General features: G+C 42.4%; 2 protein-coding genes across 13 annotated transcripts in view; one reads left to right on the top strand and one right to left on the bottom strand.

Annotated features, from left to right (window-relative positions):
- Nucleotides 1-2,810, top strand: part of LOC126765858 (uncharacterized) — a 76,969-nt gene extending 74,159 nt beyond the window's left edge. Inside the window, exon 3 of the mRNA XM_050483536.1 lies at nucleotides 2,733-2,810. Within this exon, the coding sequence (XP_050339493.1) occupies nucleotides 2,733-2,810 (78 nt within the window). The remainder of the gene's footprint in view (nucleotides 1-2,732) is intronic.
- LOC126765669 (tau-tubulin kinase homolog Asator-like) overlaps nucleotides 1-15,692 on the bottom strand; it is a 403,818-nt gene that overhangs the window by 337,124 nt on the left and 51,002 nt on the right. The window lies entirely within an intron of this gene.

The following is a 15,692-nucleotide window of genomic DNA, read 5'->3' as shown; positions in this document are numbered from 1 at the left end:
TGCTGACGGCAGCCTTACTCCACGGCGCTCAAAAAAAACAGCGGATCAAGTCAATGCGTTGATCAGCGCCCTGAGAATGCTAAGCATTTTTAGTACCAATTGGCAGTGTGGAATGGACGCACTAGCCGCTTTGGTCGGGTTCGAGGCCCAACTGACAATGTCAGTTCTTCCCGCATTTGGGTTTTAACCACAACCACCACGATACTCCCCGAGAGGCCAGTCCGCATGAGCAGGTTGGAGTTACCCGTGGTACCAGAATTAAGTCTCCGGTCAGACCTCGTAGCCGAAGCTACTATCAGTTGCTTCGATACGGCTCTGGACTGGTGGCCAGGGGTTGGACCCCATACATACATCAAATACAAACACCAATCGTACAAAAACTAACCCTAATTCCTAGCTAACCGTCTTCGCCGCTTAAATAATTCGCTACCCAAATCCCTAATGTCCGAGTACATCAGGCACTCTGCAATTAAATGCGACCAATTTTATAACCCCGCCGCACAAAAATACCCCGACGTATCCGATAGGTGCCTCTGATGCAAAAATGCATTCAGAGGCCCATTCCCCGTAAGCAGAAAACCCAGACTCAGACAGAATCTGAAGTCTGACTTATCCTCAACGAACCCAACGTCTCGAATGTACTCGTACGTCACTCGGCCGTTAGGACTTTTGTCCCAACGTTCTTGCCACCTACACCTAACCCTGTCATCTAGGAGCCTCTTGCTCCCTAGATATCTCTTCCTCTCCACATCATCGCCAGAAATCCAGTCATTCCGCAGCAATGACACACTCAAGCCCCTTCTTAACCTGAATGCAACAGCACGCTGTATGACAATCTGGTCAAGAGGGGGTGCACCTAACAAAACCTGCATCGAATCCGTTGAGACGGTGCGACATACAGGCAAACAAGCAAGCATCATACAACGCAGAATTGAGAGATCTTTTTGAGACCCTCAGACAGTCGAGGCTGCCTCCCACCATACAAGGGTTCCACATGTGGCACAGGCCCCAAACAAGCCACGATATATGGTGCGGACAGCACGACGTCCGAGACCCCAATCGGTCCTCAAAATGCGGCGTATTTTGCTTTAGGTTGCCGGCAGTCGCTCCTTCACATTCGCCAAGTGTGGAGTAAAACACATCCTTTCACTCATGGTCAACCACAGACATTTGGCTTGCGTCACATATCTGATGCTGACCCCATTCACACGGACAATCGGTGGACGAACCGGTGACAATCTGCCCTTAAGCAGCATTGTCACAGTTTTTTCCCTCGATATGTCCACCCCCACTCCTACACCCCAAGTTTTCACAATCTCTAAGAGATCTCCTCCCGTCCGCTCTAGTTCAGACCGCGAGCGACCTTTAACCAGAAGAAGAAGGTCGTCCGCATACGCACAACACATACAGAGTGGCTCCGGCTGCCCAAGCAGAGTGTCCATCATATGGACCACAGATGAACGCCAAAGAGTAATTTCCGGACAGCCAAGCTCCTTCAGCCGTTGTGCCACTCGATCCCAGCTTAGGTAGTCAAACGCCCCCTTGAAGTCAACAAGTATGTCCTTGTATTCTCCCTAACGACATTCTGAACATAAAACCACGCATCCTCTATACTGCGTCCTTTACTGAACCCAAACTGCCTATCCGACCCCGCGTTAGCTCCTAAAGCCGTTCCACCATTACTCTTTCCAACACTTTTCCAAGTACTGGAAGGAGACGCCGATAAGATCGAAGATCGCTCCTGACCTTATCAGGGGACTTCAGGAGAGGAACAACCCTAGCACTTATCCACTCGCGTGGAAAATATCCCTCCCAGACGCACTTATTATAAATGGCTTCCAGGTATAACGGAATGAACTTCGATAAGCTTTTACACATCTCTCCGTTCAAACCATCAAAACCGGGCGACCGTTTAGACCTAACCAGGGCAAGGGCGTACCCCAACTCCCCTTCGACGCGAAGAGAGGTGACATCCTCCCTCCTACGACCCCGGCAGATCCTATAGACCTGACCGCAGGGGTCGTTCCTATTTTCCTTAACAAAGCTTCTCCAATCTTCCTCTTTAATTTGAACTAACATTTCCTTATATTCCCTATCCGCACAACTAAATTCATACCTAAGCTGGGACTTCCTATCCGAATTGGACCGTCGGGCGCGTTGAAACTTTCGCCTCAATCACCTGACAGTCCTCCTCTTCAAGGTTAACTCATGCGTCCACCATTTAATTTTACTAGTCTTATAACTTTCATACCTCCTAAGTACCCTCTCATTTAATCCCCAATCTACCTCATATAAACGAGCAATTTGCTCGTCCACCCCCAACTCCTCAAATTCTCTAAGCGGTATACTAAATTAATCAAATTATGATCACTCAGTCCCCACCCTCCCCTAACCTCCCATCTAACGCTGAAAGCCCTACTTGCTGCCTCATTCATAAGCGTCACGTCAATGTCGCTCACGCCCCCAGGCCCATCGAACGTATACCATTCGCTCGGCTCATTCAAAATATGGAGGCTATTAGCCACCATCCATTCGCTTAATGCCTCGCCTCGACTGTGCCTTTGGTATCCAGACGAATGCCGGGATACTTACTAAACCACATCGTGGACGAGGCATTCGCATCCAGCCCTAGGATAAATGGGCTACTACTCGCAAGTAGTAGGGCTCTAGGGGCTCGCTATATTTACAATATAAACTAGCTACAATCATTCTATTGAACTCCCCTTCTATAGCTACAGATATACCCAGTTGTGAAGAATCCACAACTACGCAATCGTAGCGTGGCTTATTCACAACTATTGCGGCGTTAGCTCTAAGGTCAGTGAAGACCTTAAGACCCCCAGGAAGACCCCGAACCACACCGTTGGTGGCGTAGGGCTCCTGGAGGAGAGCAATAGCGCAATGTGGTGCATTGACGCAACTGGCAGCTTTGTGGCCTTCTTGACCGCACCTCCGGCAGACATCTGCTTTAGCCATACACTGAGCCACCCGGTGATTAAATCCCATGCAACGGTCGCACCCTCACCGAAAATCACTTTATGTAGCACCTACCTGTCTCCAGGAGGGCGGACATCAATTTGTCCGTACCTTCAAGGACGACATTGGTGCTACCGTCGGCGGTCACCTTCCAGAGACGACTGACCATCCTCACGTCCGACCTCTGGGACGCCGGGCTGAAATCCTGGAGGTTCAGCCGGAGTAGCTCCTCCATGAATATTTCATGGGAGATCTCCGTATGGACCCCCTGAACCACTACTCGACGACCCAACTCCTGGTTGACAGAGACGTCCATCCCCACTTCCCCGAATTTCTTGTTATTCGCCACTCTCGCCCTCACTAGGACAAAGGGGGTGCAAATAACCGCCCCACCACCCTTAATCGGTCTAATTTCGTGGACCCTCACTCCAAGTGAGGGACCCACTTTCTTGACCACTTTGTTTATGACTTCCTTAGAGGAAGTTGCAGGCACCTTACTCCTGATCACGAACGACCAGGTCTCCACAGGCTTCGGCCTAAACGGTGCGGTGCACAGGTGCTGGAGGTGCAGGCATCGGTGCCGACGTTATCGGCATTGACCTGCTCGGCGTCGAGGAGTGCCACCCGCAACACGCGTTTCTTTGCCAACCGTCCTTGACGGCCCTCACACTGGCCCTCCCACCACAACTTCCGCTCCCTCCCTCGTTTCCGCAAACATTACGGGGCGACCCCGTACGTGCAACCGCTTTCCCAGCAATGGCCACTTTGGCACTCCCGCCACAGCTCCCGCTCCCTTCCTCGATTTACCCTCGTGACGCGGTGACCCCGCACGCGCAACCGCTTTCTCAGCGGTAGCCACATTGGCACTCCCGCCAAAACTCCCGCTCCCTCCCTCTCTTCCGCCCTCTTGACGCGGCGACCCCAAACGCGCCTTACTCCGCGGTGGAGACCTTACCGTCGCTCCCATCGCTTCACCCTCGCCGCCCGATGTGGAATCAGCCAACCGTTGGTCCTCGCAGGAGTCGCAATCTCCAACCCTGGACAGATGCTTGCACCCTTTGTGCAATCCTGTCCAGATCCTGCTGACACTGAGCCAACTGAACACCAGATGCTCAGCACAGAACTACTGTCAGGTAGTCCAGTCAGCAAGGATGCCAACAACACGGTGCTGCACTGGAACCGTCCGAAGCTTCCGCCAATAACAACAGCGTGGATGACCACGTTATCCGTATATTATATAGTAATAATAAAATTACTTACCGCTATTCAACGACGATTTGGTACACAAAAATGTCTAGCCGCACAAAACACTCGCGGTCACTAACCCTCACTACCCACGATCGCACAAAAAATTTTACCGACCGCTATGCACAGGCGCTAGGCAGTAACGGTGCCAGCTAAAACTCATAAACAAACAACCGCACAAAAGGAAATCGCAAAAATTCGCCGAGAAAACAATGTGAAAATATCGCAACGATGCGCACGCACGTCTATCCGCGTCGACAGTCAACTAACGAATTCTCACGACAACCGGTTCTAAGCGCGATGTTGCCTCCGCACTACTGCGACCTTATCCTCTACGTGCAATCTGCACCCAGTTTGCGCACTGCCCCGCCACTCACCCCGAGTGGCCAACAGAGGACCTCCACGGTCCACAGGAGGTGAAACAGGCGACATTACTCCCGGTCTTACTTTTCAACTCTCCCCAACCATCATCCCGCTCAAGTCCTCGTGCGAGAACCACTCAGCAACTCCTGGTTCTTCGCACAGTCTGTTGCGTGTGTCAGACCGTCATACGCCGGAACGTCACATCAGTCAAGAGCAATTCTTGCACTAGCTGCTGTCACGTCGGTAAATGTTCTGGCCTGCGCACCACGCGTGAGTGGAGTGTGTCGCATATTTCGTCATGCCGCAGGGGTCTGCCCCCGTAACACACAACAGTGGCATCGCCAAACAACACCACAGTGCGACAACCGCCACTTCCTCATACCCTGGATCACCTACGGACACACGCGACAAACCCGAATCCTACAATTCAACTGCAACGGACTCCAGAGTAAGACAGGGATACTACCCAAGAAAGTCAGGGTATAGCTATCCGGTCAGGTGATGTCGAGCTCCCCCCTGTTACATGTTGCCCTGCAGGATATCACCCGAATATAGGTGTGCTACTTCGTGGTGAAAATCATTTAGTACTAGGCGATTTTAACGCGTACCACGATCTTTGGTATTCCTATCTGTCAAACGATGGTAGGGGAATGGCGTTGACGGAACAGATTGACGATACGTTCTGCAGAATGAATGACGAAGCCCCCCACTAGAATTATGAGCACCTGTAATAGCTCGCCCGATATTACCATCGCTAGTTGTGGTCTGATAAATCGCATAACCTGACGCTACTCTCGCATCAGATCACCTGCTCATAATTATCTCGATTGAGAAACCTCCCGATTTTGTTTCTGTGGACAACCGTACCTTCGTTAACTTTAACAAAAAAAACTGGGTCGGCTTCACAGAATTTACTGAGGGCACCTTCACCGCTTTACCCATTCCTACAGACGTATCCGTTGGTGAACGTCGATTCCACAAGGTGGTCGCAGCAGCTACCGCTCGCTTTGACACAGTAAGTCACAAAATGCTACTACAGGACGTCGCTAAAACTACGCCCCCTCCAGGACTGAAGAGGTAGACCATGAACTGCCTGAACAGTCGCCAATCATCCGTACTATTTCGAGGAAACAGTTCAAAACTGAGAGTTTGAACATGTGTTCAAAGGTAAATAGCTATCACTCCCACCTTTCTCGCTTCCTCTCTGCACGGAACTTAAGTCTCTCCCCCACTAAATCCACAGAGACCATATTTACAAACTGGATGAAGGAGTACAGACTTGACCCTAATATTGCAGTCGATGGCATCAAAATTCTGATGGTCAATAATCCTAAAATTTTAGGTGTCACTTTTGATACTCACCTTCACTCGTCATACGATCGATTATCGCCAAAGCTCACATCGTTTTGTCTTGTGAAATGTTTATATTCAGTACACGAACTGACTACAGTGTTATACATTCCAATAAAGTACGTCCACCCGCACGTCTCCGATCAATAATTTGTTTTTTCTTTTCAATTTAGTAGGATTTGATATTAAAAGATTGATTTGAAATATCATATATTATCTTCATCAGAAAAACAATTTAGTAAACATGTTCAAAATAGCATTGGATCGAATGCCATCTGATAGCCATAATATTATCATTCGAGCTGACAAAACACCTGCCGGCGAACACACAAGGAGGTTTAATTCACCTAGCATTGATGATGTGGCTGTTGTCATTGTGGAAGAAAATTTACAATCTAGAGATATTGTGCTTCATCGTCGGAATAGTGAAACACACAGGAATTTATGATGCATTACAATATTCTCTGATCTTCTGGCAGGGGGAAGATGGATACCATTTTAAGGTCAAATTGGTAAATTAAGTAACAGGTAAATAAATTGAATAAGATTAAATAATATTTTTAAATTCAATTCATCCAAGGAACAAATTAAACATTTATCACTTTTCATTGAAGGTGCTGAAACCAGCAAAAAAAAAAAAGGCCTGCTTACTGAAATCATAACGGGAAATCATGGATATCATCCAAAGCTTAGCAGACTCATATCAATGTGGAATATTGTAACTCTGGGAAGTCGATAAAATACATATGTAAATATGTTAACAAAGGTAGCGATATGGCTGTCTTCGCTTTAACCAATACAAGTGATGAAATATCATAGTACCAGATGGGTCGCTATGCAAATAGCAACGAAGAATTGTGGCACGTCAACCATCGAGAACATTAACAAGTTTCTTCACAGTTTATAAAAATGATGATTTTGCTCGCATTTTGCTGATGCTGATACGCCAGGCTATCACACATGGAATGCATCATAAGGATCCTTTCTGCGTCGAAAACAAGGAACACCAGTTGAAGGACATCCAAACGTATTTGCTTTATACGCTCTGAGTCGCATCTACACACTACGTTCAAATAACGATGATTTTTAGTATTTGCGGTTGTTGTTGGTGAATTTTCGTGGTCCAACATCGTTTAAACAACTGAGAACAGTTAGAGCCGTTTTCACAGTGATTAGTTAACGATTGGTTGACTATTAGTCAATGTAGCCAACAGCTGTTTGTTAACTAAAGCAATATTTTTCACAGTGCTTAGTTATAAAAATAAATTTTCTAGCTAAAAGTCTGGTAGCACCATAGAAAACATATCTGTGGACATTTGACAAAACAACTTCTCTCGAAATAAGACAATTTTCCAGGATTTTTATCATATACATGAATTTTCAAGGCGCGTTTTTCTGTTTTATCGCCATTGTCCTAGGACCGTTAGTTCAAAAATTATATAGTCATCAAAACAACTTCTTTCGTAATTTTTCAAATTTTCGGGTGACAAAAGAGCTTGTCTCGAATAAGTTGGAATTTCAAACGTAAAATCATAACGTACATTTATCAAAAAAGCTTGTCTCTATATATCGTCTGAGTAAAATCAGAAATTGGCATTTGACAAAATAACTTCTTTCGATTGAAGTTCTTTTGTCAAATGCATATCTAAAAAAAATGCTTTTCTTATTTAAACAAGTTAAGCTACCACTCACTCAGTCGTCAAGTGTCATTGTGACAAAACGTCTTGTATCGGTACAAGTTATTTATTAAAAAAAAAAGTACTAAAAGTGAAATCGTATTTCCAGACAAGTGCTTTAGTCAAACAATTAAAAGTGAAATTATCAAATTTAAGTTGCTTCCAAAATTAAAATAAAAATTTATTGGATAAAATGGGAAGAGGTAAAAAATTAGTGGCTTTAGCCAGGAAAGTGAAAATGCTCTCTAATACGTGTTCTAGTGAAAGTGTGCAAAATAATAGAAGAGCTCATTCATTTAACTTTGCGGATGGGGAGGTGCTAAATGAACTCCCAAATGAAGAGGCTTCGTCCTATGATACGATTTTCGATACTGATAAAATTGCAAAGCTACGGCAACATGTAAATACTTGCCAACTGAGCAGCATTCAAAGTGACCACTCGGAAGAAGATATTTTTCACGAAACTGATTACAACGATTCAGATTATTTACCGTCAGAAAGTTCGGGCTTAAATACTACATCGGAAAGTATCCGAATCATGGAAGGTGCGATTGAATCAAATCTAAACGATACTGTTTCACCACAATTTAATGAAGAGCTGCTTTTAAATAACCTAAAGTCAACAAAAGTTAAAAAAGCTAATAAAATTAACAAAAATATGGGAAAAGATGTTCTCTTCTTCTTAATTGGCGTAGACACCGCTTACGCGATTATAGCCGAGTTAACAACAGCGCGCCAGTCGTTTCTTTTTTTCGCTACGTGGCGCCAATTGGATATTCCAAGCGTAGCCAGGTCCTTCTCCACTTGGTCCTTCCAACGGAGTGGAGGTCTTCCTCTTCCTCTGCTTCCCCCGGCGGGTACAGCGTCGAATACTTTCAGAACTGGAGTGTTTTCGTCCATTCTGACAACATGACCTAGCCAGCGTAGCCGCTGTCTTTTAATTCGCTGAACTATGTCAATGTCATCGTATATCTCGTACAGCTCATCGTTCCATCGAATGCGGTATTCGCCGTGGCTAACGCGCAAATGACCATAAATCTTTCGCAGAACTTTTCTCTCGAAAACTCGCAACGTCGACTCATCCGTTGTTGACATCGTCCAAGACTCTGCACCATACAGCAGGACGGGAATTATGAGTGACTTATAGACTTTGGTTTTTGTTCGTCGAGAGAGGACTTTGCTTCTCAATTGCCTACTCAGTCCGAAGTAGCACCTGTTGGCAAGAGTTATCCTGCGTTGGATTTCTAGGCTGACATTGTTGATGGTGTTTACGCTGGTTCCAAGATAGACGAAATTATCTACAACTTCAAAGTTATGACTGTCAACAGTGGCGTGAGTGCCAAGTCGCGAGTGCGACGACTGTTTGTTTGATGACAGGCGATATTTCGTCTTGCGCTCGTTCACTGCCAGACCCATTTCTTTTGCTTCCTTTTCCAGTCTGGAGAAAGCAGAACTAACGGCGCGGGTGTTGAGGCCGATGATATCAATATCATCGGCATACGCCAGCAGCTGTACACTCTTATAAAAGATTGGACATACAGATATGTTACTTGGAAGAATAAGACAATTCCTGCAAAGAAAACTGAAGAATTGGTGGATTGCTATACAAAATGTAACAAAATGTAAAAATAACTATGGATCAACAGAAAAAAATATTCAGAGCATACTGGGAACTAGGGGATTATAACAAGCGGCGCCAGTATATTGCTCGTATGATAAATGTTGAGTCCAAAAAAACTGAAACGCTCAGAAAGGCTTCAAATCCCAGAAATCGACAGCTTGTTTACTTTTATCATTTTGAAATCAATGGACACAAAACTCGTGTATGCAAAAAGTGTTTTTTTAAAAATATTCGGAGAAACGGATCAAAGTATTAAAACAGTATGTCGGCAAAAGATCCAAGGCAATTTTGATGGAGGTGTCGCAAATGACCGACGAGGCAAGCACCCTCCTCATCATAAGCTATCAACAGAAAAATATAATGAAGTGCTTCAACATATACACAGCAGAGAACTGCAAAACTCACTTTTTCCTTGAATCAGCTCATACGCAAACGTTTCTATTCAAGTCCAATCACTGAGCGAAACACAGCGTTGAGTAAAAATCAGCTCATGTTGCCGAATCGCTCATTCGCGTACAATGTGAGCCTTCGGTCCGAAATGCTTTGCTCACGTTTGCTCACTTCACGAAATATTTAGCTCATGCTCGCTCACTTTACGAAATGTTTAGCTCACTTTCGCTCAGTGATTGGAATTGAATAGAAACTTTTGCGTATGAGCTGATTTAAGGAAAAAGTGAGTTTTGCAGTTCTCTGGTATGTTGTATATAGTTTTTGTATGCTTTGTTCGCGATCAGCTTATGTGTCACATGCATTGCACTAAGAATTTGGTACACAACTTATATTTTAGTATGTATTTGTCATCCCGTCGATATGGACAAGAAGATATTTTAGAAAAAATACGTACAAACGCCTACACATTGTCAGCCCGACATAAGGGAAGGAGCCATGTTTGGAATATATTATCTGAAATTATTAAAGAGGATGGCACTATTTGGAATGGATTTACATATATACTGCCAATCCTGTAACAATATTTTAAAATATTTGCCAAAAAATTCTTCAAATTTAAACAGACATATGTATGTAAGTGCTGCAAATCGCTTAAGGAGACGGCGCTTTTATTCAAGCACAGTGAGTTCATTCATATGCGTTGAGTTTGCTCATACCCATTGAGTTTGCTCATAGGCGTTGAGTTTGCTCTTTTGTGTTTCTGTTTTCATTCAACACGATCATTGTTGAGCCGAATGAGCGAACTCTTGAGTAGAGCTTTTTCAACACGAGCGTGAATAAACTCAGCAAGCAAACGAATTTACCGCAATTGAGCTGAATTTAGCTCAGTGGCGAAAATATTCACGAATGCCATTTTGAGCGCTTGAGCCGAATGTGCTGATAGTTCGGGTATTGATCGTGCATGAACATTTTTGCGCTCAACGGAAGCCGTTCTCTGATACACAGTATACCCAAGTACCAAAGTCATTACAGTCGTCGTCACAAGCTGTATTTCCAACGTGGCCTCAACCTTGCTCTCTTATATAGATTGTATAAAGAAAAACACTCTGAACCAGTTTCAGAATCAAAATATCAGGAAATATTTCGTCAGTTAAATATAAAGTTTAAGGAGCCTCAAGTTGATCTTTGTAATACGTGTGAAATCCTAAAATCCCGTGTAGAAAACACGTCGGACGAAAATGAAAAGAAGCAACTTTTAACACAACAAAAAGAACATCACGATGCGGCAGATTTTGCATATAACTGCAAAAAAACTGACAAAGAGCTTGCCATTAATCATGGAAATATAAAAATGTTTTCTTTTGATTTACAGCAATGTTTGCCAACTCCACATTTACGTGCTTCTATGTTCTTCTACAAGCGTCCATTATGGACTTTCAATTTAACTGTACACGACGGGGAAACGAAAATGGCAAACTGTTACATATGGCATGAAGTAATTGCAAAACGTGGAGCAAATGATATAGGTTTTTGTGTTTATAAGTGTTTGATGAGCTTGCCAGAAACCATTACTCATGTTATTATGTATAGCGACTCATGTCCGGGACAAAATCGTAACTCCTATATTTCAGCCTTGTTTGAACAAGTTATCGAAAAACATCCCAGTATAGCGGTTATAAACCATAAATTCCTCGTTGTTGGGCACACGCATCTTGAATGTGATACCGTACATGCGCAGATTGAGAAAAAAAAGAAAAATATGTGGGGTTCCATTCAGCATCCACATGACTGGGCCAACCTTATAGCAGCTACAAGTAATAAATACGTCGTACACGAAATGAAGCAGGAAGAGTTTTTTGACTTTAGTGCCCTTCTTAAGACGAACTACACTTGGAGAACGACAAACTCAAAAGGTAATTTTTAAATTATAACTTAAACTTTTTCAAACTCTTTTATTCGTAAACATAGAACTTCATACATGCATAGATAGATAGATAGATAGGATTATTGAGGTTCTGCACCGCGACCTAGGGTCTATTGTGCCCTCTCCTGTATCACATGACCTCCCAAAGCCCCAGCAGTCTGAAAAATTCCAGTAGTTTGCCGGGCGCTAGTGAGGTGATGTGATCCCTGCTGATAAAGATGGAATCCAGGGCCTTAAGCCTTTTTCCACAGATTGCTGTGCAATCTAGGATAAGGTGTGCTGGTGTTTCCTATTCCAGGTCGCAGAACCGGCAATTAGCACAGGAGACCATGCCCATGTTGGACAGGTGCTTCCTGAGCTTGCAGTGCCCTGTGTAGACTGCCACGAGGATTCGGAATTTCTCACGGGGGAGGTTAATTAATTCCTTAAACCTGGAGAGGTTATATCCTCCTAGGAGCAGCTTGGCGTGGCGCATACTTGCTGCCTGCCGCCAGTGCCGCTCCCTCTCCTCTCTCTCCTCCGTGCGGAGCAGCTCTTTAAGAGTGTGGGGTCCTACTGCTACGAACGGCTCTGGTCCCCACATCTTGGACGCTGCCGCCGTGCGGGCCATGCATGTATAATAATGTGTTTATCAATTATTTGTTTAACCTTCTCAATTGCAGGTGACAAATTTGAGAGGAAATATGTTCGCTGGATGCGCTATGAGAAACAAAAGCCTGGAGTTTTGCAGTATAAGACGTCTTTGAATCCAGAAGTGGAATTTAATGAGTTAAGTATCAAGCCAAGGCGTCCACAAATGTGGATTTCACAATTGACGACGAGCTATACATCTCTGTTGACTATATCAAAAAATAAAAAGCAAGATTTATTGGATATGATTCCTCTGATCAACACGGATTTTCACAACTTTTATAAACATTTAGCAGCCGAAGATGAATGCGAAGTCGAAGCTGATTCCGACCTTGATGATGAAGAAAACAATTAATTTCAAAAAAAATTTATTTTCTATACTTTTGCATGTAGTTATATAACTATTATACTTTTCACGTATTTTTTGAATTTTTTGTTTAAAAAGAAATAAATTAATTTTTTTGAAGACAAATTCATTTGTAAACTTAAATAAACGGCAAATGTCATTTGAAGAAAACCTCTTTTGGACTTATTTTTAACTTACCATTTGGCAAATAAACTTGTGTAAAGATAAGATAAAAAAATGTTTTTTTTTTTGCACAAATCAAATTGGCAAAACAGCTTGTATGAGGTAAGTTGATTTTCAGTAAGAAAAAGCATTTGACAATAAGTCTTATTTATTTGATTTATATTTATTTAGAAAAGTAAAATATTTAATTTAAATCGATTGATTGGAAAACACGTCTTTATTGATCTGCATCCAGTTTAAATTGACTTCGTCCTTTAATAGTAAGAGGTATTTCTACTGCAAAGCTTTAAACATGTTTTTTCGCTCCTGTAAAATTTTTTTGAAAGTGGTTGTTTTGTCAAATGTCCGCAGATATGATCTTGACATTACAGTTTTACAATTTATGTTTTTATTTCATTTCATAATTGGTAAAAAGTGCAATTCAAATGGCGACGAAAAAGATTAATTTCAGTGAAAACGACGTAAATTTATTACTTGCTATAATAGAACAACATAAAAATGTGATAAGAGTGCAAAAAAAGCGATACTTTTACGGTAGATGTGAAAAATAAAGCTTGGTTAAAAATTCAGGAGGAATAAAACAGCAGAACCTCGTCTTCATTTCGCGATGAAAAAATGCTGCGTACCAAATATTACAACATGAAAAAGGAATTCAAGAAAAAGGTAGCAGCCGAAAAAGGAAATTGCATCGCGACAGGAGGAGGGCCGCCATTGAAAATTATCACCAGTGATATTGATGTCATGTTAACATCAATAATAGGCTCGGAGCAGTTAGAAGGAATGGAATCTGTATACGATTCCGATAATCCTTTTGTGCGAAACAAAACGGAGGATGTTATCGTTAGCATTGGTAAGAAATTACTTAATTATTCTGCTCTTGATTTGGGAGGTTTCATTGTATATATTTATGCTGTTACTCAAATACCATCATTTAAATGTATTAATGGTTTTGCAGATAAGGCAGCAAATAACATCAGTGCTAAGCAATCTCAGGATGGGAGCGAGGAATTTGAAGACATCAAGAACACATCCAACACAGCTACTACTTCGAAAAATTAGAGTACACACACGCCTGCAGATTTAAAAGCTCCTAAATGTAAAAAACTTATAATCGACGAATCGCAAAGCAAAGAGAAAAATACATCATGGTCGAAGCTGGCCGCTGTTATATCAAAATGGACCGGAGAAAAATGCCGCGTAGAGATTGAAATATTAAAAGCTGAACATGAAAAGCGAGTATAGATGTACGAGCAACATATAAAGCAATCTGAAGTGGAACACAAAATGCGTATGAGAATTATGGAAGAGCAATTAAAGGAAATTCAATGGCGCAATCTTCAATTGGAAAAAAACAGTACAAGCACAAAATAACTTGACACATACAAAATAAAAGTGTTTTAAATAACATTGTTGTATTATTTGCTTCTGATTGATAGTCTTACAAAGCTTGACTTGCAGTTATAAGGTTGCAAAGTACCCATTTATTAAATTATTCCTCGTCACATTTTTTTCAGTACGCCGATCAGAGCTGCGATTATTCGGTATGCTTAAAACTGACAAAATTTGCCTATCAATCTCAGGATCTGAAGGAGAAGCTTCAGTATCAAAGACAATACTGGAAACCTTCGCTTCAAAACACCATAAGAGCGTTCAATTGGATTTCTTGACCGAATATGTGATTCGTTATAGTCTTTCAGCTGCACTGTTAACGGAATGAAGGGGTGTTAAAATCTGTTTATTATTTTCATACCCTTTATCAGCAAGCACAAGTCCATCTCCGAACTCTCCGTTCTCAAGACGAGCAAAAATACGAGAGTTTCGTAATATGGTAGCATCATGTGTTGATACTGGCCACCTAGACTTTGTCTAAAATCATCAAACGAGGATCGCAAATCGTTTCTACAATAAAAGAAAAAATGCTTTTTCTATTACGAAATAGTTCCGCATGGTCTCCGCCTGACAAGGAAGGAAACATGTAAAAATAGATATTCATTACGGTTTTGAGGTGTTTCAGCTCACCAGGTGACTGAATTTTTACGTGCGGGCAATCTAAGGCACAAATAACTCTGGGAAATTTAGCAATTCGAAAAAACTCTTTCTGTTTTTGATGTATATCTTCCGTTGTAGTAGGAAATCGTATGAAACGTTCTCGCAACCTTGCTATTTTATCTGAAACAAGATAAAAACAAACTTGATACTGTGCTAGTAGACACTCCTGACACATCTCCAATCAATTGCTGAATACTGCCAGTGGCATAAAACCTCAATGTAATGGCCAACATATGATCCGGCGACAACGCATTATTCCTAGGAAAAAATTTTATGTAGAAATCGGCAGGCAAAGCGTTAAAAAAGCTATACCATGTGGTAGCATGCTGTATATCTGGACGTATGAGCTGCAATACTTCCCATTCAGCATCTTTGCATAGGCGGAAACGCTCTCTGAAGTCCTTTTCATCATAAAGTTGAAAGAAATTAAATCGCTCCCGGATTTCTTTTTTCCGACGGAAAATTGCTACTTTTAGCAGCTCTTCGTAATCGTCGTCACTGTCACTGAACTCCATTGTTGCGATCACTACTTCCCACCAAATTGCTTTTTAGATTTATTTTATTTTTCTTTTAATAAAAATAAATAGTTTGACATTCGAACAGCTGTTTGTTGACCAATCGTCAACCAATGCCCGGGAGATGAGTTAACTAATTGTTTGACAATTCACTTTGAAATGAAAACCAATTAGTTATCTTCAACCATTCGTTAACTAATCACTGTGAAAACGGCTCTTAATGGACAGCTGTGTGCGAATTACCGTGAGGCATGTCAACTACTACATTTACTTGGAAACGATTCGCACAGGGATGACACGCTCAAGGATTCCGTAATATCTTCATCGCCGCCTCAAATTCTTACATTGTTTGCGATTATCATGTCGACATGTTTCACATAAGAATCCAAAAGATTTTTGGGTTGAGTATATGTAGAGATGACAT

The sequence above is a fragment of the Bactrocera neohumeralis genome, unplaced genomic scaffold (genome assembly GCF_024586455.1).
Source record: "Bactrocera neohumeralis isolate Rockhampton unplaced genomic scaffold, APGP_CSIRO_Bneo_wtdbg2-racon-allhic-juicebox.fasta_v2 cluster11, whole genome shotgun sequence".
NCBI lineage: Eukaryota > Metazoa > Arthropoda > Insecta > Diptera > Tephritidae > Bactrocera > Bactrocera neohumeralis.
The sequence above is the reverse complement of the archived record's forward strand: the minus strand, read 5'-3'. Positions and strand labels throughout refer to the sequence as shown.